This window comes from Lithobates pipiens, unplaced genomic scaffold, assembly GCF_037356315.1.
Source record: "Lithobates pipiens isolate NorthernLeopardFrog02 unplaced genomic scaffold, aLitPip1_a1.2 Scaffold_19, whole genome shotgun sequence".
Classification (NCBI taxonomy): Eukaryota; Metazoa; Chordata; class Amphibia; order Anura; family Ranidae; genus Lithobates; species Lithobates pipiens.
Window position 1 is genome coordinate 199,882,655 of NW_027507764.1, and position 22,173 is coordinate 199,904,827.

At 41.7% G+C, this 22,173-nt stretch overlaps 1 protein-coding gene across 4 annotated transcripts in view; it reads left to right on the top strand.

Annotated features, from left to right (window-relative positions):
* The window catches only part of BBS9 (Bardet-Biedl syndrome 9), a 572,212-nt gene that overhangs the window by 210,288 nt on the left and 339,751 nt on the right, over positions 1-22,173 (top strand). For all 4 annotated transcript variants that reach the window (XM_077491619.1, XM_077491622.1, XM_077491621.1 and 1 more), the window contains exon 11: positions 18,045-18,226. In XM_077491619.1, the coding sequence (XP_077347745.1) occupies positions 18,045-18,226 (182 nt within the window). The remainder of the gene's footprint in view (positions 1-18,044; positions 18,227-22,173) is intronic.

Sequence of the window (22,173 nt, forward strand, 5' to 3'; positions counted from 1 at the left end):
GGCAGACAAAGTAGGAAATAGCAGTTCAGGTTGAAGTAGGGGGTTCTAGAGGATGAGAGAGGCTCTGGAGACGTCCTGGACTTAAGCATGGGAGCAGATGACAAGGACTCTAGCAGAGCAGGACGTTTTGGGTGAAGCAAAGTGAATGGTGTTTTGCTTTGCGTTTATCTATTAAGGTTCTTATGGTCAAACCAAGGAAGCTTAAACTTAACACAGATGGTTTAATTTATACTTTGAGATGAGCTTGGTGATGTAGCTAGATAGAGGCAGAGTTGTGAATGGTTTTGTAAGTTATTAATATTTTGATATTTAGTTGTTGGATGATCGAAAGTCAGTGAAGGTAGTGGCAGACACTAAACAGTTAGTAAGGTGGATGAATTTAGCAGCAGCAGCATAGGTGATAAACTAAAGGGGAAATAGCCTGTGTAGAGCTGGGCCAACAAAGAGGAAGCTGCAGTAGTCAAGGCGAGACATGACAAGTTAATTAGAAGCTTGGTGGTGTTGTTGGTTAAGAAAGAGCGTATTAGTATTACAGGAGCGTTTAATGTAACACCTAGTATCCTGGTATGAAGGGAGGGGAGGATAATTGTGTTTTTATCTTGATGGAAGGGGGCATGGGGAGAAATAAATATTATGAGCTAGATTTTGGAATAATTTAGGTTTTAGTAGTTTAACTTCCATACTCTTGTGTCAGTTAGAGAATGAGTAATGTGCAAGGAGACGGAAGGGGTTAGCTGAGGAGTAGAGAGATTAGGGTGTTATCAGCATAGAGTTGGTATTGGAAGCAATGTGAGACACAAGGGCAGCACACCGCTCTTGCTGGTGACAGAGGGAACACAGGCTGGAGATCAGTAGGGCGACTCGTGAGAGGCAGAGATGATATAGGCAGTTAGGAAGAACTCGAGGAACCAGGAGGAGGCTGACCGCCCAAGATAAAGGAAGAGACCGAGTGAACGAGCCAATGAGGGGACTGAGCATTAAGTAATCTTTACAGTACGCAGCACTGATCACTCAATCCGGGCACACACACAGCACATGCCATTCCCTCAGATAAAGCTTCAAGCTGTGCTGTCTGTGCCCCCAGTGAGGATGGTAGAGCCGGCTGTGTGCCTGGACAGGATGTGCAGGAAACAGCTGAAGGGTAAGGAGCTGGGGGGAAGAGTCTCACCCCTCTCTGTCTCTACCCCACACCCCTCTCTCTCTCTCTCTCTCTCGTGCCCCCCACTCCCCCTTCTCCCACCCCCTCTGTCTCGCAACCCCCTCTCTCACCCATCACCCCCTCTCTCTCACCCATACCCCCTCTCTCTCAACCCCCCTCTCTCACCCACACCCTCCTTCTCTCACCCATCACCCCCTCTCTCAACCCTCCTCTCTCACCCCCTCTCTGTCTTGCGCCCCCCACTCCCCCCTCTGTCTCACAACCCCCTCTCTCACCCACCACCCCCTCCTCTCTCTTAACCCCCCTCTCACTCTCATCCCACTCTCTCTCTTACCCACACCCCCTCTCTCTAACCCCCACCCCCTCTCTCTCAACCCTCCTCTCTCTCAGCCCTCCTCTCTCACCCCTCTCTCTCTCTCTCTCAACCCTTCTCTCTCACCCACCTCTCTCTCCCCACCCCCTCTCTCAACCATCCTCTTTCTCTCACTCCTCCTCCATCACACCCCCCTCTCTGTCACCCCCCACTTTCCTCTCTCTCACCCCTCCCTCACCCTTACACCCCCTCTCTCACCCACCTATTTCACTACTCACCCCCTCTCTCACCCACCTCTGTCACTACTTAACCCCTCTCTCACTCACCTCTGTCACTACTCACCCCCTCTCGCTGTCTCATTCACTTCACCCTCTCTCTCTCATCCCCCTCTCTGGCACACCCCACCTTCCTCTCTCTCTAGCTCTCACCCCACTCCCCTTACACCCTCTCTGTCACCTTCACCCTCCTCTCTCTCTCACCCCCCACCCCCTCTCTCTACCACCCACACCCCCTCTTTGTCACCCCTCACTCACCCCCTCAACCCCTCTCATCCCATCTCTTTCTCTCAGACCCCTGCCTCTCTCCCCACATTCTCTCTCTCTTTCTCTCTCCTACTTTCCCATCTTCCCCATCTCTCTCTGTCCTCTGTCCACACTGAAATGGCATAAAATCATAGAGCAGCCGGAGCAATTTGGCACTCCAGCCACTCTGCACTGCAGGCTGCTGGGGGGCAGTGTGATGCACAATGCAGTGCGTCGTTCTGCCACCCCCCCCCCCTTTTTGTACAACCTTTGTTTGAAGTATACAAAACTTACATTTCATTCTCCATAATATCGGACAGCACGCTGTCATCTCAGCTTCTCAGGAAAAAAATGCATTCTGTCAGTAGATTTTCAATGTATATAATAAAATTGTGGGGGGTTGGCAACGCTATTGGGGGGGGTGCTTCAGAGTCCAGTGCCTATAGGCTCCTGTGATGTAAATCCGGCCCTGGAGAGAGAGGCGGGGGGGGGGCAGGGACAAGTAAAGGGAGAGAAAGAAGAAGCGATAGAACAGGAAAGATGGATAGAGAGAGAAAAGGGAGAGATAGAACAAGACAGAAAAGTAGAGAGAGAGAGAAAAAGGGAAGAAGGGAGAACAACAGATAGAAAACAGTAGGGTAAAATATATATTGAGGAGAGGTTATTGTGGGGGGGGGGGGGGGGGGTGACACCATGTTTTCTCGCACCAGGTGACACCAACTCTAATGACGCCACTGAGATAAAGAATAGTGGAGGTCTAAGGACAGAGCCCTGGGGGGACACCTAGATCAAAAGAAAGATGAGAGGAAGAGGTTAACTTGTAAATAACGCTAAAGAAGTATGTACATAGGTAGGAACCAGGAAAGGGCAGAGACTTGGAGACCAAGGAAAATTCGATTTTTTTTTTTTTTTTTCAATAAGCGCATGCTCAACTGTGTTGAAGCCAACAGAAAGGTCTAATGGTAAGAGTACTGAGTAGTGGCCATTGGTTGTAGCAATATGTTGTTAGTAAGTTTTAAAAGGACGGTTTCTGTGGGATGTTGTGACTGAAGGCTAGACTGTATTGGATCGTGAAAATTTTTATCAGTAAGATAACATTGCAGACAGTTGAAAAATAATGCCAGGTACACACGGGAAGCTTTTTTCGTTCAACCCAGCAGGCTGAAGGAACAAAAAAACTGATAGGTTGCTTTAATAACACAAGCCATGTTAGTACAACGTGCTCCCCCACTGAGCTATTGTGTTTTGACAGGGGGACTGTCCCACTCCAGAACACAGTGATCAATGCTCACAGCCATTGGCTGCAAGTTTCTGTTGAACCGGCCTATATGCGGCCCGTGTGTACCAGCCTTAAGCGTTTTAGGAGTTCGGAGGTAAATGGGAGCAAGAAGATGGGTCTTAGGTTGTTCAGACTGATGGGGTGCAAGAAGAGCTTTTTAAGTATATTGTTGTGTTAAGAGGTATGATGATTGGGGAAGATAACAGACGAGCTCCAGTCAACTTTGTTTATTAAAACACCTGGCACCAGCATCTCATCTGTGGGCACCCATCTGTGACACGTTGAAGCTTCACAGCTGGGTGCCCACTGTGAAAGCCGCTTGGCGCATTGTGAATGGTCCTGCAGTTGTCTGGAACCTGTGACGTGTCACAGAAGACTGTGGGGAGTGAAGGGGAGAGAAGCTCCGATTGCCTAGGTGGTTGGAGGGGGAGGAGGCCTTAAAGCGATACTATAGCCCCATACACACTATCAGATTTTCTGCTGATTTTTGTCTTCAGATTTACCAAAACCATGTAGTGCAAGAGCCTGCCTGATTGCATACAAATTGAAACGCCTAAGGTTTTACCTCATATTATATAGTTTTGGTAAATCTGAAGGAAAAAATCAGCAGAAAATCTGATACTGTGTATGGGGCTTTCCCCTTTTTGATGGAGCTCTGCTTTAACAGTGGCAATCTCATCACAAATTGGATATAACAAGGATTGGATGAGAGTGTGTTAATGAGTTATAAATCTTTTTGGCAGCACTGAGGTGTCATTTGTTTGTTAACGTGATCAGGGCCTAATTCTGTATGTTGTAAGGGGAGCAAGAGCATTCAGTGATGGATGAGAGTGAGCTGTTGTAGACAGAACTGGTCAGGTAAGGGCAGGACAGGGGTAAGTTTTTGTCATAGAGATCATCAGTAGCAGAATTGAGAAGGGAAAAAGTGGCAGTGGTTAAGGTTACTACATGGTAACGGTTTGCTGGTTGAAGGGATAGAAAGCTGAAAACAGTATAAGAGTAAAACTGACAAGGTTGTGATTGGAGAGAAGAAAAGTGGTGTTTGAGAGGCTGCAGAGAATGCAGAGGCAGAAAATAAACAAGGGCAGGGGCCGTCAGAGTAAGTAGAAGTGTGTGTTCATTGTGTTGGGTTGAAAGATGAGGTTAGTTGTCAGGGAAGCCTGACACCAGTCCAAGAGGCCAATAAATCACCATAATCCTCATAGAAACTGGAGAAAAAAAATGCAGATACAGTGAGATTCAGAAAAGCAGAGTGATAGAGATGGAGGTAAGGAAGAACTTGGAAACAGCTTTGTGGGAATAGAAGGATTCTAACTCTACCCCCTATTTGTCCACTGGGTTTGGTTGAGTCTAGCAGAGGCCACCATAGGAGAGGTCAACTGGAAGGCAGAGTCAGATTCTTGAAGCAACGGAACTAGTTTAAGCAAGTTGGAAATTAAATGGTCATGGACAGAGCTTGTTACAGACAGAACAGGCATTCCAGGCATTGCATGAGAAGAGGGTCTGGTCCTTGAGAACAGGGGAATAGAAATGAGAGCTTATGGATTGCGGCTGTTGCAGGAGGAAGAAGGATGCCAGATGTGGGGGTGAAAGTTAAACAGAAGAGGTCCAGGATTGGGTAAAATATCTAGTGAGGTCAGGAAAAGCAAGAGGATGAGGGGAGGGAAATTTATATTGATGCATGTGACCCTAGAGGATACATCAGCATGTGGATTCAGAATAAGCAGGCGGTGATAAGTACAGTAATATGGAGAGGGCAGGAGTGAGGGCGATATACAGTACGCTGTGGGGTGGAGAAGAAGGGTACAGGAATGGAATTTTAAGGAGAAAACAATATCGTGATAAACATGGTAGAGGTAGTTTTTTTTTAAAAAACCTTCTATGCTCAGTTCCCCCCAGGCCCCTCGAAATACTTACCTGAGCAAAAGTGATCTTCTGCATCTTATGGTAGATTCACCAGATATTATCCAGTAGAACTTGTATTGGTGTTATCGAGTCATTACATGCTAGTACACATTAAATGCTATGCTGACAACGAGTTATTAATTTATTCTGATTTACTCATATCTGAATTTGTTAAAAAAAACAGGGCAATTCATGGATGGGTGGGCATTGGTGTCTGCTACACAGGTATTAAAAAAACTGGAATTTGAAAGTATAGCCCCCAACAAAGACAACATCTGCTATTAGGACATGCCGTCTAAAGCATAGGTCATCTTTGTTTGGAAAATCTTGCTAAAGATATGTAGGTTCTATCTTTTAAAAAAAAAAAAAATGTAGGTAAATGATAGCAGTAAAAAATGGTATAGTTCTTTTCTAGGGTATTTTGTTGATAAATAAAGCATTTCTGTTTTCATAATCCAGTGAGAGAGCTCTAAGGTATGCTGCATATACTGTATGTTGCTCTTATGCCGATGGAACGAATCCGTTGGACAATTCAATCGTGTGTGGGCTCCATCGGACCTTTGCTGTCCAAAAATCTGACGGACTTTAGAAATAGAACGTGTTTCTAATTTTTCCGACGGACTCGAGTCCGGTCGAAAAATTAGTTCGTCTGTATGCTAGTCCGATGGACAAAAATCGACGCTAGGGCAGCTATTGACTACTGGCTATGAACTTACTTATTCTAGTCCAGTCGTACGTGATCACATTCAAATCCGTCGGACTTTGGTGTGATTGTGTGTGGCCAAGTCCGTTCATTCGGAAAGTCCGCCAGGAAGACCATCGGACCTAGTCCGTTGAAAAGTCCGGTCATGTGTACGCCACATTAGATGACTAAAGACACCTTTATTTAAATTATGATGCCCCTCATACAGAATCTTTAGCAAACCAACTAAACCAGTTCATACCAGCAATAACGCATAATAATTGCTATGGCAGTAATAGTAATATCAGGTGGTTAGTACAGTAAGAGTAGTATTGTACCAAAAGTGACAGTAATTTGTTGTTTTTCTAATAATCCAATTAATATAACTGGAAGACATTTTAGATATAATAGATCTCTGTGGGTAGCATTGCATTTATTACCTATATTTGAAATAAGGGCCATGCATTGTAGGAAAAGATTCCACAGCTGTGACGTGGCTGTGTCATTTTTTTTAGTCCATCAAATTGCATATTTTATTATATCACACAAAAAATGCTTCACCCTGTGTCAAAAGGGAACTTAAATCTTGTATTGTTCTCAGTTTTAGGCTACCATTGTATATAATAATGGATTTCTTTGTTCACTGTATTTCATTCTAAGTGTCACTTGAAAGTTCCTCTCTTTTTTTGAAGTTTTAGCATTACAAGCCATATTACCACTTTCTCATCTTTCACAGCAAGTGACCCATCTAGCTTCTGAAGATGAACCACTGCCAGTAATCTGAAATACAATTCTCTGGGATTTGCTAATGCTTGAATAACAATAGAAGAAGAACTTGAGTTAACCTATAACCTGTGCAATATGAACTGCTAACACCTACAGGGATAAGTGTTTTGTCATCAAATCACCCGTTAAAAGCTTTTTTTGTGCAATCTCTTGGCAACGAAAAAGACTTTACTTGTTGTGATGTCAGTTGATCACAATTTCTGATAAAATACCTATCAGTTTTTAGCCATGACTGTGAATTAACGTTTGGTTTATTGTTTGTTGGCAGTGGTATTAAGGTGATGGTCCCAAATGCATTAAATAGCTTAGAAGAAAAGCACTTTTCAGTGAAATACAGATTACTGGGATATTATGTACAGAGGCCAAAAGAACAAGAAGCATCATTCTGATGGAAGTCTAATTTTAATAATTTTAGTAAATAATTGTCATGGGCATGTAGTGGGACTTTAGATGAAGATTTATCTGATTTCCTCCACACAAAGTGATTGTAAAGTCTTGTTTTGTTTTTTGTTAATATTAATAAACATGTTATACTTACCTGCGCTGTGCAACGGTTTTGTACAGAGCAGCCCAGATCCTCCTCTTCTTGGGTTCCTCTTTGGCTCTCCTGGCCCCTCCCTCCTGATGAGTGCCCCCCACAGCAAGCAGCTTGCACCCAAGCCAAGCCACAGCTCCCTGTATCCATTCAGACATGAAACTGCAGCCTGGCCCCGCCCTCTTTCTCTTCTCATTGGCTCAATGGCTGTGATTGACAGCAGTGTGAGCCAATGGCACCATGCTGCTGTCTTAGCCAATGAGGAGGGGAGTCCCGGGCAGCTGAGACAATCCTACAACAGCACTGGATAGAGAGGGATCTCAGGTAAGTATTAGGGGCATGAGGGGGCTGCTATACACAGAAGGCTTTTTATGCATTAAGATCAAAAGCCTTCTGACTTTACAACCCCTTTAAATCCCCCTCAGTTGTAACAGGAGAACAGTACCTCACTGGATAACTCCCAGACACAACAAGTAATTCTAGATGCCTTCCACTCCTTCCCAGCTAAAAAATACTTCGGAGGATGGATGGCCTGTTGTTCTGGGTGCCTCAATTACTTACAGGTTATAATGATATAAAAAAGGTAGTGCTAAAAACACAAATTCTCGCCGACCCCTATAGCACACTGCTCTGCGCTCCTGGGTGTTTAATTACAATATTAACTTAATGTGTCATCTTTCAAACAGCTGCTGCTTTAAAAGACAAGAATATATCATAAATACATAAAACGTGAAACAAAAAACTAGAAAGTCCACTTTTTATGTATAGCAGCGCATGCACACTTTTTTCAGAATATGCGTAAGAGTTCAGTTCGGTGTTCAGAAGATAGGGTGCTTTATTCAGTCGACCTGCGTTTGTGATTGAAACCCAGCTTCCACCATACAAATCACCACTTGTGGTACCAAGGCCGACCCCCTATGGGAATGCACTCACCAAACGTATGAAACCAATAAGCCTTCAGAATGCCATTGCAGCTCTCTCCTTTTACCACCAGTTATCTCCTTTGTGGGAAACGGCTGTGTCCAGGTGACAGGTGCGGGATGAGCTCCACCGCTCCGGACTGACTCAGGATCTGCGCTCAGCCTGACAGCCACACCCGGACTGGAGTCACGGAGCCGGAGTGTGAGCCAGGAAAACCCGGACAGCGAATCACAGCAGGATCTGCTCTGATCAATGCTGAACAGCTCCTTTGAGGCTCTACTTCTCATAGGCGATAGCAGATGTGTTGGGCTTCCAACACATCTGCTATCGCCTATGAGAAGTAGAGCCTCAAAGGAGCTGTTCAGCATTGATCAGAGCAGATCCTGCTGTGATTCGCTGTCCGGGTTTTCCTGGCTCACACTCCGGCTCCGTGACTCCAGTCCGGGTGTGGCTGTCAGGCTGAGCGCAGATCCTGAGTCAGTCCGGAGCGGTGGAGCTCATCCCGCACCTGTCACCTGGACACAGCCGTTTCCCACAAAGGAGATAACTGGTGGTAAAAGGAGAGAGCTGCAATGGCATTCTGAAGGCTTATTGGTTTCATACGTTTGGTGAGTGCATTCCCATAGGGGGTCGGCCTTGGTACCACAAGTGGTGATTTGTATGGTGGAAGCTGGGTTTCAATCACAAACGCAGGTCGACTGAATAAAGCACCCTATCTTCTGAACACCGAACTGAACTCTTACGCATATTCTGAAAAAAGTGTGCATGCGCTGCTATACATAAAAAGTGGACTTTCTCGTTTTTTGTTTCACGTTTTATGTATTTATGATAGGTTATAATGATACTTTTAAAAGAGGCCAACTGCCTCATTCCATAACCAAATTGCTGATTTTTTTTTTTATACACACCAGCCAAAAGTCTAAAGGACTGTGTATCCTATCGCCCTATTTTGTTCATTAATAGTAATAGAACAATTTTAATTAAAGTGCTGGCCCTTCAAATTGCTAAAGTAGTACAGTATTAAGTATTATTCACTCAGGCCATTCTTGATGCCTGACAAGAGCACATATGGCAACATTAGATGGCTATTCTTAAACATACACCAGACATAGTGTCAACAGAGTAATGGCTTTGTGGTGTCAACTTATATAATGAAAGCTTTGTATTCAGTCAGCTGGCAATATGTGTTTGCTATGCAGACATTTTGTATAGGTCTGTAGTTTTCTACATTGAGCTAAACTATTATATGCTGAACCATTAGAGAGGATACCTACTAGTTAGGATGTCTCTGCTGCTTTTTTCTCTGTAAAGGGGTACCCATCAGGGTTGCCCCATTTTATAGCTGTTTTTTGCATGTATCATTCTGTATTCATGTTTGCCTAGTGGCATCCAGAAGAGGCTCCTGGAAGAGTGCATCTCTTTGTATGTCGATGTTTCTTTGATATACTTACAAGATGTCAAACTTTCACTTAAACATCTGTTAAATATTATAGATAGTTTTGCTCTGCTACTTTATCTGGATTGCAGGTGTACTTGGGAGGGTCAATCATTCTTTCTAGAAGGCCCCCCAAATCATACTTCTTTATGCATCATTCTAAACAGGCCACAGTTGAGAACTTTAAATACTTTTGTGTTCTTACCCATAATGGGATCTACTTTTCGACAGCATTTTATTGCAATATTCTCTCTAAAACCTGCTCTGCTCTTTCTCTTGAGATTGAGGCTATATCAACCCAATAAATATTTATCTTTCTAAAGTTCTATAAATAATTCAGATTTCCTAGGTTTTATTCCAAATACATTGTTTCACAAACTTGATTCTTCCTTATTGTCATTTATTTGGAATAATGCTTCTGCACGGTTAAGCCCACATTACAGGCAGCACTTGCTCATGCTCCAGGTGCCAACCTAATGCCCTGTACACATGGTCAGACTTTCCAAAGGAAAATGTGCGATCAGATCATGTTGTCAGAAAATCCGATCGTGTGTGGGCTCCATCGGACTTTTTCCATCGGAATTTTCCGACACACAAAGTTTGAGAGCTGGATCTCAAATTTTCCGACAACAAAATCAGATTGTTTAAATTCCGATCGTGTGTAGACAATTCTGACGGACAAAGTGCCACGCATGTTCAGAATAAATTACGAGACGAAAGCTATGATACTGGCCTGTTTATAGTCCCATTGTACGTGTTTTACGCCACTGCGTTCCGACAACCTTGTCCGACCGTGTGTATGCAAGAAAAGTTTTGGGCCAAAATCCGTTGGAAAAAATCTGACGGATTTTGTCATCGGAATGTATGACCGTGTGTACAGGGCATTACTCACGCTAAGGTTTCTAAATATTTTTTATCCTCACATTTGCCATTAATGCCGGAGTGGTTCACTGAAAAATTCAGTTACTTCTATGGAGGCAGCTGTGGTAGGGTCCCTTGATCCACTATGGAACCTGATCCACAGGATATCTGTTACCCCGCTCCAGCCTATATCCCTTTCGAATACCTTTGTCCTGGCTTGGCACTGAGCTATCACACTTCTGTGTTTATAATAGGAGCTGCCCTCATCTTATGTGCCTAAGTGGTTTAAGCCAAACCTTCAGGAACTAAACTGGCACCCAGACTCTGTGTGGTGCACATCCAAGGATATCAAATACCTGTCTCATTTGATTGTCAATGGCATCTTTTTTTCAGTTTTCAGTATCTAAACGATAACCATGACTTTCCTAACAAGATCCAACTCTTGTTGCAGCACACCTTGGCAGTTGCACTATCTCTGACAACTACTCTGCTTCAGAAACTCCTTTTGATATCCTGTCCAAAAAAAAAGGTGGTTACTAACCTATATTATCTGCTGCAGAGAGCTCTTGTCTCTTTACTCCCTAACAGATGACCTATGGGATGAGCTGCAGCAAACCAAATTTTTCTGACTATGGAGAAACTGCTCCATGGACTACACTAGACACAGCTTTCTAAGATGACACTATTCGATCACATTCTGTACATTCAGTGTCAGCATGTTATGAGGGGTTTCACATTTAATGGAAAGCAATGCACTTTTTTTTTGGTGCAAACACTGGCCTTCATAGTATCCTTTTTTCCAGAAGTGCTGCTCTGTATGTTTTTAATTGTATTACAGGAAACTCTTTTGCTGATGTTACTATGTTGGGTTGAAGAGATGAAAAAACTCCAAATAAAAAGCTGTTCTTCAAGCTGATGGATGATGCTTTGCAAATTTTTAAAGAGTAACACCACTTTTGTGGGAAAAAAATCTAAAAATAAATAAATAAAAAAAATTGTGACACAAGCCATATTTTAATTTCATGTTAATAAAAGATATCTTTCCTTTTCAATCTGCACCGCTGTAATTTTCTGTAAAATTGAATGCAGCATGGATACCTGGATGTGTGCCGTACACAGTTGGTGTATGGAACACCCACAGAAATGTAATTTCCTGCTTGTGTGATTGGCTCACTCATTTTCCCAGAACTCTGCACTAAAAATAAAGCCAGATTTTAGGCATTCAACAAAAATGTCAGTTTTGGTGAGAAGTTCCCAAAGAGTTAATTTCTAAAGAGATGCGGGCCCAGCTACTTTCCTCATTAGAGAACTGCATGTGCATCACCAGATCAATAGTGAAAAAGCCAGTCCCATTCAGAATCAGTATCCAAAAGACATAGAAGAACAAACAGCTTTTCTTCAGAGCAGAAACCAGTAGAAATCTGCAACAAATTTGTTAAAATCCTTACAATATACATAGATCACCCAGAATGTAATGTTTTTTTGTTTTTTTTTCCTCAACAAAAGTTGGGTTGCTTATTAAATTGAAAGAAATTCAATAAAATCTTGGACATAATGTTGGAGCAGATAGGTGGAAATGCTTAGAACTGACCGTTTATAGCATTCCTCATATTTGTACAATTGTATGCATTTCTTTTTGTAGCACCTCTACCTGCGTAGAGGGAATGTTCACTTTCCCCAGTGTTTTAGCTTTAGCCCAGTTGGTTAGTAACTTATGCTAATGTGTGTGTAATTGTAATATTTCCTATCCAGACTGTAAAATTCCAAAAATAAAGTTTGAGGTCGCAAAAGTGCATTTTTTATGGTAAACCAAAATAAAGCTTCTGAAGTGCAGGGAGAAGCGATAAATGGAGACTGGCAAGTTGTGCCAGAAGGGTTCTCACTTGATAAAGGTCTAGCTAGGGACCTGTTTGCCTATAGCAAATGTCAGATGTGAGGAGATTTGCCTGTAGAGTATTCGATAACAGGTGAAGCTTGAGGAAAGAGCGCGCCTGTTTTCACCTACACAGAGCGCAAGCTACGAAATGTTGCGCTACTGCTAGTGACATCACCGCGCTCAATGCCTGTGTTTTACTGCTGACCAGAGCCAGGCCTCGGTTTCAGCCTCCGTAGTCAGATAAGGAAATCCTGCTGGACGGGACTACTTACTGGTCTGACGCCAGACATAGAGGACTTTGTGCTAGAAATGCACTGGTACATTTATTAAATGCAACTGGCTCTAATCTGGTGGTGCTTTTACTGTTTCTTTTGCATGTATTTTGGAGTCTGCTTTCAACTCCCCCTTGAAGGCTAACCCTGGAGCATGGACTTGCTTCAGGGCTAGCAAACATGGACTTGCTAAAAATATGCAGGTGTTTTTCCCACTTGCTTCCTACAGTTTATCCCTTCCTCACCTTGATCTGAGAATAAAATGACAAGGTTTGTTTGTGAATGGACAACTATTTGTAATCATTTCAAACTAAGCAACAGCGCCACTATCCTTTGTTTTGTTTTCGATAAGAGGTGTGTCAGTGTTTTGCAAGGTTGCTAAGCTGTGTGTATTCCCTCTACAGGGTTAGGGTCACAAATGGTTGTCTTTATGTTTGATGGTGAGAACAGAAGTATTTGCTGGGCCCAAATAATCTAATTATCGTGGGTGAAAATGCCCTCAAATACCAGTCTGATTTTTAGAAGGGACTGACGGTTGCAGTGTGGTAGGTAATTACTCCTCAGCCAAAGTGGAGATGGAAACTATGGATGGTACAGTACTGTATGTAGTGGGGTAAGCCCTGCATGTTAATTTAGAGAAGGATGTACCATAGTTTTGGAAACTTTGGAGCACAAGAGTGAGTCTTATAGTTCAAAGGTTGAAGAGGTTAGCTCTGTGAGACAGAGCGTAAGGGGTTATCTGGAAGTAGTGAGTCTTTTAAGAATATGCTTAATGAAATGGCTGAAATTGCTAAACGTCTTCCCCTCTCAATATTGCTAGTGACAATGGACAAAAGGGAATTTAATTCCCAATTAGAGCATCCAATACCAGCTTCTTTTAAAGTGATTGAAAACATAACTTAAAGCTGAATAAGAGTATATATTTTGGGGTAAAGAAAATGTCCCATTGTGAGGTTTGTAAGTATATTTACTCTAGATGCTCAAAGCTCGGTCAGCACATGCAGAGTAATGCTACTACTAGACTCCATGAAAGCCAAATAGCTTAAAAAGCTTATAGAGCAATGTCAATGCTTAGGAGTCCTGTTATTACCCACAAAGGTACCATGCCTCAAAAATGCCCTGATTTAAATATGGCACTATGGCTTTTTAATGTACTTTTTCAAATGTCCCTTTAAAATGTATGCCAGTGTGGTGACCGCAAATGTACCTCTGAATCACGTACTAAGGAGTTCTCCTTTACGTACTGTGTGGGCAGCTGTTCCAGCAGATGTATCCCCAGTCTGAAAAGGCATGGGACAAAGGATCTAGGGGAGAAGTCATTCAGGTACTGTAGTGGTCAGCCTTATGTTTGTCTATTATTAGAAAAAAGTCAAATGGGTACCCATAATGAGGGTGATAGATGGAAAACATTTTCAGAGAAAGGGGCCAAGGGTTTCTATCCAAGTACGTATACAGTCATTTTAGGAGTAGTTGACCATTGCTTTTGGGGTTTGTGTGCTCTGACGCAAAGGTTTAAATGGGGCCGGGAGCGGTGACGCGTGGCTAAAATAGCTGCCTCCCAAAGGCTGAGGCTGTCGGATTGCCCGTGTCCACGAGTTCCAGTCCCCCCTATGCATAGTCATTCAGGTGTCAATGCTACGCACCAAAAACTGATCAAAGGTTTAAATAGGGAGGGAGGTGTGTCCCTTTTTAAAGATGCGGACAGAATCTGTTTCAGTAGAGAAAGGGTCCTTCAACATGACACTGTGTTACGTTGATGTTTAGATTAATAAAATTGGGTAAAATAAAACTAAAATGCATTGACTCCTTGGAACACTCTATTTGAAGCAGAAATCTCACAGTTTACTCAAGGCTATGTTAAGTTGGCCTTCTGGTATAGGTTTTTTCATATATATATATATATATATATATATATATATATATATATATATATATATATATTATTATTATTATTATGTTTTTTTTTTTTTTGTTTTTTTTGTGTAGCACATCCTCTCTACAGTTGGCATCAACTAGCTATTATCTCATGTTTTTCACTACTTTATGTACAAACACGAACAGGTCCTCTCCTGCAACGACTCCTCTAATTTTATCCAGAGCCACACTTTCACATTTTACATGCATTGCCACCTAAAGATAAAATCTGGTATTGTGTTTCTTCCTTTCAGACACAGTGGCTTGACTTCGTAAATCAGTATAAACAGCAGAGAGACAGGGGTTCTCATGTTCCTTACAATTAAATTGTGCTATTCAGAAGTAGCTGGGAGTTGTGTTTAAACTTTAGAACCCCTCTATGTCATGAGAAATTCAGAATATATAAGTCGTGATTATGGTCTTTTGAAAAATACTACAGATTTGTTACCTGAAGTGGCTTATAAAAATATAGCACTTAGGCACGGTGGCGCTTTAGACAGCGGAATTATTCCTTGTAAAAAAATCTTGTGGAAAGGTGATTGAAATTGCAGGTGTCATTTCTTGAGTGCCAGATATAGTAATACATTTTGCAGAAACTCTGTAGTAAGTTTTGGGCACACTGTAAATTAAGCTATATAAGATAAGATAGAAATTTGGAAAAAACTGTATTTTCCACAGTTTTCAGAATGGAAATTTATTTTTAGTAAATTTAATTTAATAGGAAGTGTGGCAGTAATATGGTGCTCATTAGACTTGGTACACTGTGTTTCCATTAATGAAATAGAGCAGGGATGGTTTGTACTTTGTAGCAAAAATAGAATTACACCCACAAAATGATTCTCTTTCAAGTCATCAAATACACAAAACTTCAATTTTTTTTCATTAATAGTTCTGTGAGACCGTGGGGTATTGAAACGTAAGATTTTCTACGAAGAAAACTTTTATTTCTCTGTTTTCTAAGGTGATTTTAAAAGAAATTTGGCTATTTTTTATGGATTAATGCTGTCGTACAAAGACTGATTTTACTGACTAGAGAGTGTGGAAGAAATGTTGATGAGGTTTTATTAAACCCATAAGCAACATGCATGCCCTTGATGTGTTTCATCTAGAATTAATGAAGATGAACTGATCTGTCTTGTGTTTTATTTCTAGACTGCACCAACATTAAAGGGACACTGCCATGAAACATTAATAGAAACGCAGTTACTAAGCTTTCCTTTAAAATTTTAGTTCCCTGGCTGTCATTCTGATGTTTTGATTTCATTGCTCGCGGAAATAGAACAAATATAGAGATAAGCAGTTCTGACACTTTTCCGGCACTCATTTAAAGTATGATTGTTCCTGGTCTGTGACTAACATACAGAAATCAGACACAGCCAGGCATCTAGCATTTTTAGAAGGAGATCTGTAATGGCAGTCCATTCTTCTCTTACGAAGGAATAATATAAAAAAATAAAGTTGCGCTAATGAATATGTGAAAATCACAATGGGAATAATGAATAAAAATACAAATACAAACAAATCAAAAAATAGATCAATCAATTGAATTGTCCTTTTGTTTAACGTGCAATAAACCCCCCAAAAAATTGTGAATCAAATGATATAAACACTGCTGATGGAAACAGTATACAGGTGAACCTCGGTAGCTTACGAAGGGAAGGGAAGAAAGTGCCAAACCGGCATAGTGTAGCACAATTTAGTAAGTAAAATACCATATAAAACAAATAGAACTAGCGGGGGAGAACAAATAGAATAAGCGTGTGAGGGGGAGAGAAAGGACGATAGTCCTCAGTGGATTGTAATGAGCTGGGAGATGTGTGGTAATCCTTGGTGGAGAAGAAAGTCGGCTGTGGTGGGGAGCAAGATGAGCCTGGAGTCTGTGCAGGGAGACTGGCATTAGGCTGCCCTGTATGGTCATGATGGTATATCCAGATATCGGATGTCCGCCCAAAGACGATGTGTCCAGCTAGAGTAGTGAGAGGAGCTGTCAGTCCAACCACTGTGTGAGCCAATTGGGATGCGTTTCAGAAGCATAACCATGCCTCCGATGAAGGAGGCGTGGTTAAGCTTCTGAAACACGTCCGATTGGCTTACACAGCAGTTGGACTAACAGTTCCTCTCATTACTTCAGCTGGACACATCGTCTTTGGGCGGACATCCGATTTCTGCATATACCATCATGGCCATACAGGGCAGCCTAACGCCGGTCTCCCTGCACAGGCTCCAGGCTCATCTTGCTCCCCATCACAGCTGGCTATCGTTTAACACCAAGGATTACCACACAACTCCCAGCTCATTACAATCCACTGCAGACTGTCTTCCTTTCTCCCCCCCTCACCCGGTTGTGAGTTCTATTTGTTTTATATGGTATTTTACTTAACTGCTTGCCTACCAGCCGCCGTCATACTGCGGCAGGTCGGCACGTTCCCGCCAGCCGCCATTGCTATACATCGGCTCCTTTAAGTGGGATAGCAGGCGATGCCTGTGGCCGACGGTCGCGGGCACGAGAGACAGAACAGGGACGCGCGCGCGTGTGTGTAAACGCACAAATCCCTGTTCTGTTCTGTGAGGAGAGACAGATCATGAGTTCCTAATAGCTAGGAACCACGATCTGTCATCCCCTCTAATCAGTCCCCTCCTCCTACAGTTAGAACACACAGTCAGGGAACACAGTTAACCCCTTGATCACCCCCTAGTGTTATCCCCTTCCCTGCCAGTGACATTTATACGGTAATCAGTGCATTTTTATAGCACTGATCACTGTATAATTGGCAATCGTCCCAAAAAAATGTCTAATGTGTCAGGTTTGGCGCTTTCTTCCCTTGCCTTGCCAGCACCACAGTGTCAGCCATTTTCTACTAATTGACATTTTTTTTCCTATACCTTCAGGAATAAGTATCTCTTTAAATTCCTCTTTTTTAACCTGGTATATGACATTTTATCACTATAGGATGGGCACCGTGTCAACGCTGTAGTGCTTTTGGTTATGTCTTTATATCATACTTTTCTTACGACAGGGTCATTTTAATGTCTTGTGACAGAATCACTTTGATGCACAGTAATGCAATTTTTGTTTGTATCCTGCACAATTCCTTGAAATGGTCTGGATAAAGCTTGTAGGAGGGGTTTTCATTCTCTTCTGATTGTCCTGTGAGGCTGCAGGACCCTTGACCTACTGTCTGGCAGTGCTGATTGGCCCTGTGCTGATTACATGCACTCTCTAGCAATACACACCAAACTGAGCATGTGCAGCTCATCTCCTAGCCTCTGTTCTATCAGGAGATGGATTGGGGACAGTGGAAAAAGGGGAGGATTAGAGAAGACAGGATCAAAGAGCCTATTTACACAATACATGATTCCATGGTAAGTATAAATAGCATGCTTTTATGCATATGCAGACTGATTTTACCGTGGGCTTAATAATACTTTAATTTCCAAGGGAAATTTAAATCTTGTTTTTTGTTTTTTGTTTTTTTGGGTTTTTTTTGCGCTTTCTGGTCTATAAATACTTTGCTGATTTATGTCTTTTTTATATTTATAGTTCTAAAAGAAATAAAAAGAGTTTATTTGCACATTTTCTTGCAGGGACATGAAAGGGATAATAGTGACACTCAGTGACAGTGGTCAGTTACAGTGCTCCTACTTGGGTACTGACCCTTCGCTCTTCCAGGCTCCTAAGGTGGAATCTCGTGACATTAACTATGAAGAACTGGATGTGGAAATGAAAGCACTCCAGAAAATAATTAAGGAAGCTTCAAAAACACAAGGTAACATTTTTTCAAAATTGCATCATAATGTAAATTCTACCGGTCGTTATTTTACAACTATTGCCATTTTCATTCACAACCAGGGGCAGATGGTGGTTTTTTTTTTTTTTGGGGGGGGGGGGGGTCGAGTCAAACAACAAGCACCCCCCCCCCCCATGGTGGCACAGCATGGAACTGACCACATCCAGAGACCCCCTGTGGGAGGTCCGGCACTTGCCGTGTTGTGGTGGTGTCTCCTGAGGCTGCAGGCAGTCTCCTCCTATGTGCGGGGCTCTGGGCAGTCTCCTCTGAGGCCTCTGTCTCATGTGCGGGGCTCTGGGCAGTCTCCTCTGAGGCCTGTGTCTCATGTGCAGGCAGCAGTAACGGTGGAGGATGTCACTCCAGTGTGTGTTTCTCCAGCATGTGTCTCAGCGACCTGCCTCCTGATTAGACTAAAGGAACTTTAGTGTGAAAATAGCGAAAATTCATTCACTATGGTCACACAATTGGCTGGGATTGTGGCGCACTCTCGGTGCCCCGAGCCCACCCTTTTTTTTAAGCCTATCAGAGCCTCTGGTTCTAATCAGGTGCTTCAAAAGAAACAACCCCATTCCACCCCCACCAAAAGAATCCATGCACCCGACATCCTGAAAAGGACTGGGCGGATTGTTATGGGGCGGCGGCAGGGATATGGGGGGGCGGCACCTGTGCGCCCACAATCCATGGGCTGCCACTGTTCACAACCCTTCTTTGCTGTTATTATGGTGCAAGTAAATTGGGAGCTTGTAAGAAGTGTAGTGTAAAGTTGTGACATTTGGTGAATTAATGTATTCAAAATGTTGTCAGCTTTACTAATACTTATTATGTTACACATTACATCATGCAACATGGTATAGTATTATTTACACATGATACCTTAGTTTATCAAAATAAATCCCAGTAAGATCATTTGAACATTAGCATGATTTAAATATAAGTATCAAAACTTAACTTACAGTAAGTAGTTATTTATGCTACACTAATATTTCTTGGAATTCTAAGCCCTTGTACACATGGTCGGAGATTCCGACGGACCAAGTTTTCCAACTTGTCTATAAAATGTTCCGACAACATGCTCCGATCGGACATACTCCGATCATGTGTAGCCTACTCCGACGGACAAAGTGCCACGCATGCTCAGAACAAATTCCTAGACCAAAGCTATTGGCTACTAGCCTGAACGTAGTCCCATCGTAAACGAAATTACGTCATCACGTTATGTACAATCGGATTTTCCGACAACTTTGTCCGACCGTGTGTATGCAACGGTTTCAGACAAAATCTGTCGGACAAAATCCGTCAGACAAAATCCAACGGATTTGGTTGTCAGAATGTCCGACCGTGTGTACAAGGGCTAACACATTGCTACATATACAAATATATGTGCTTTATGTTTGATTTATTTTCCTGAAACAACATCTTCATTCGATAAAAGATGTAACGTAGTTCTAGTATAATATAGATATAGTTTGGTATTTTTTGAGTTGTCAGTCTGGTAGATCAAAATATTATTTGATTCTATTCCTATTATTTAGGAATAGAATCTTTATATTGACAGAGAAGGGTTTGGAGATTTCCATGCATGAAGTGTGGTGTAGAATGTTCTGATTCAGTAGGGCAGTATATATATATATATATATATATATATATATATATATATATATATATATATATATATATATATATATATATATATATATATATATATATATATATATATATATATATATATATATATATATATTCTAAGTTTTACTCTTTTTAGGTGCACATGCCAATAAAAATATGAATAATGAAATGGTATCAATTGCATCTGCTTTCTTCAGCCCCTTTCTTCCAATTTACAGTATAGTGAGCATAAGTTACCAGCACGGAAACAGAATTCAGCCTGCTGGCACAGATAAAGAGTTTGAAGTCAGAACAAAGCTGGTCTTCGATCCCAGTTACTCATGGCATTGGCTATTCTTATATTAGCACACTGGCATACTGTGTGTAGGAAAGTGTAGCCCCTGTGTGACTTTCTGCAGAGAATGTTAAAAATAATAATAAAGCTTAGTGCTATATCATCTACTTCAGGAAATGGAAGTGATGAATAATAGCTGGACTTCAGCCACTCCAATTTCCCTTTTATTTAAAAAAAAAAAAGAGATAGCAAACTCGGCCCGACTCACTGATGTTGTCTTAAAGGTTCTCCAGTTAGACAGTAAACATTATTAAATCAGGTACCAGATTTAATATTTTAGCCTCAACAACATGACACACTGGGAGGCAAGAGTCATGCCATAAGAGGTTTTTTGAAAATGGTCTTGGATTAAAAAAAATGAAAATACAAAGTAAAAATAAATAAGTAAAAATGAAAAGTAATTTAAAGTAAAAGTAAAGTAAAAAAGTTCACATTTTTAGGTTTACATGAGAAAAGATTATCCTATCTTATGTCAAGAATCACATCAGTGTGTGTAATTAATGCATTAACATTGTAGCTAAAAGTGGTTATATTGACATTCTAGCCACTTAATTACCAGGCCTCTTTTTCAAATTTGGTGTTTACACTGTTTTTTTTGCTAGAAAATTACTTAGAACCCCCAAACATTTTATATAGTTTTTTTTTCTAACACCCTAGAGAATAAAATGGCGGTCATTGAATTACTTTTTTTCACACCGTATTTGCGCAGCGGTCCTACAAGCAAACAAAATTCACTTTTTTGAATAAAAAATAAGACAACAGTAAAATTAGCCAAATTTTTTTTTATATTGTGAAAGATAATGTTACACCGAGTAAATTGATACCCAACATGTCACGCTTCAAAATTGCGCCCGCTCGTGGAATGGCATCAAACTTTTAGCCTCAAAAATCTCCATAAGCGACATTTAAAAAATTCTACAGGTTGCATTTTTTGCGTTACAGAGGAGGTCTAGGGCTAGAATTATTGCTCTCACTCTACCGATCGCAGCAATACCTCACATGTGTGGTTTGACCACCATTTTCATATGCGGGCGCTACTCACGCATGCGCTCGCTTCTGTGCGCAAGCTCATCGTGACGGGGTGTTTTTAAAAACCTTTTTTTTTTCTTATTTATTTTAATTGATTTTATTTTATTTATTTTTACACTGTTTTAAAAAAAAAAAAAATAAAGGAAAAAAAATGGATCACTTTTATTCCTATTACAAGGAATGTAAACCCCTTGTAATAGAAAAAAGCATGACAGGTCCTCTTAAATATGAGATCTGGGGTCAAAAAGTCCTCAGATCTCATATTTTGACTAAAATGCAACAAAAAAAAAGAAAAAATTACATTAAAAAAAAATATTTCCCCTGAAGAGGTATGGGCGGAAGTGAAGTTTTGACGTCGCTTCCGCCCTCCTATGGTATAGAGACGAGTGGGGGTCATCTTAGCCTCACTCGTCGCCCAGCTAGTGAAAGGACCCAATCGCCTCCGCCACTACTGACGGCTTCGGTAAGCGGCAGAAGGTGCGGGAGGGCGGCGGGAGGGGGGGTGGCACCTCTCCCGCCACCGATAGTGGTGATCTCGCAGCGAAACAAGTTTTTTTTAAAGTCTCTTTAAACAGTAAGTAATATGCGATTTGGGCTGAATTACAGTGGCTATAGTTTGATAATTACTTATTATAATGAACTAAATGAAAAGAAGCATCAGAGTGAGAGAGTTTACTTCCTCTTTAATATAAGAACACTTAACTGTTCAGGGATCCCGCAGTGTCAGCACCCCTAGCCAATTCGTCAATCGGCTTCAGGTGCAGGCGCCAGCATCTGTATTCAGAGAAACACAAAGTTAAGCCTCGCGGCTTCACAGCCTATTTCCTACTGTTTATGCGCAAGCCGCACTGCACATTACAAATGGTCCCATAGACTTCTGGGATCTCTGTGTGTCCCAGAAGGCAGCGGGAGGAGGAGGAGGAGCCGTAAATGACGT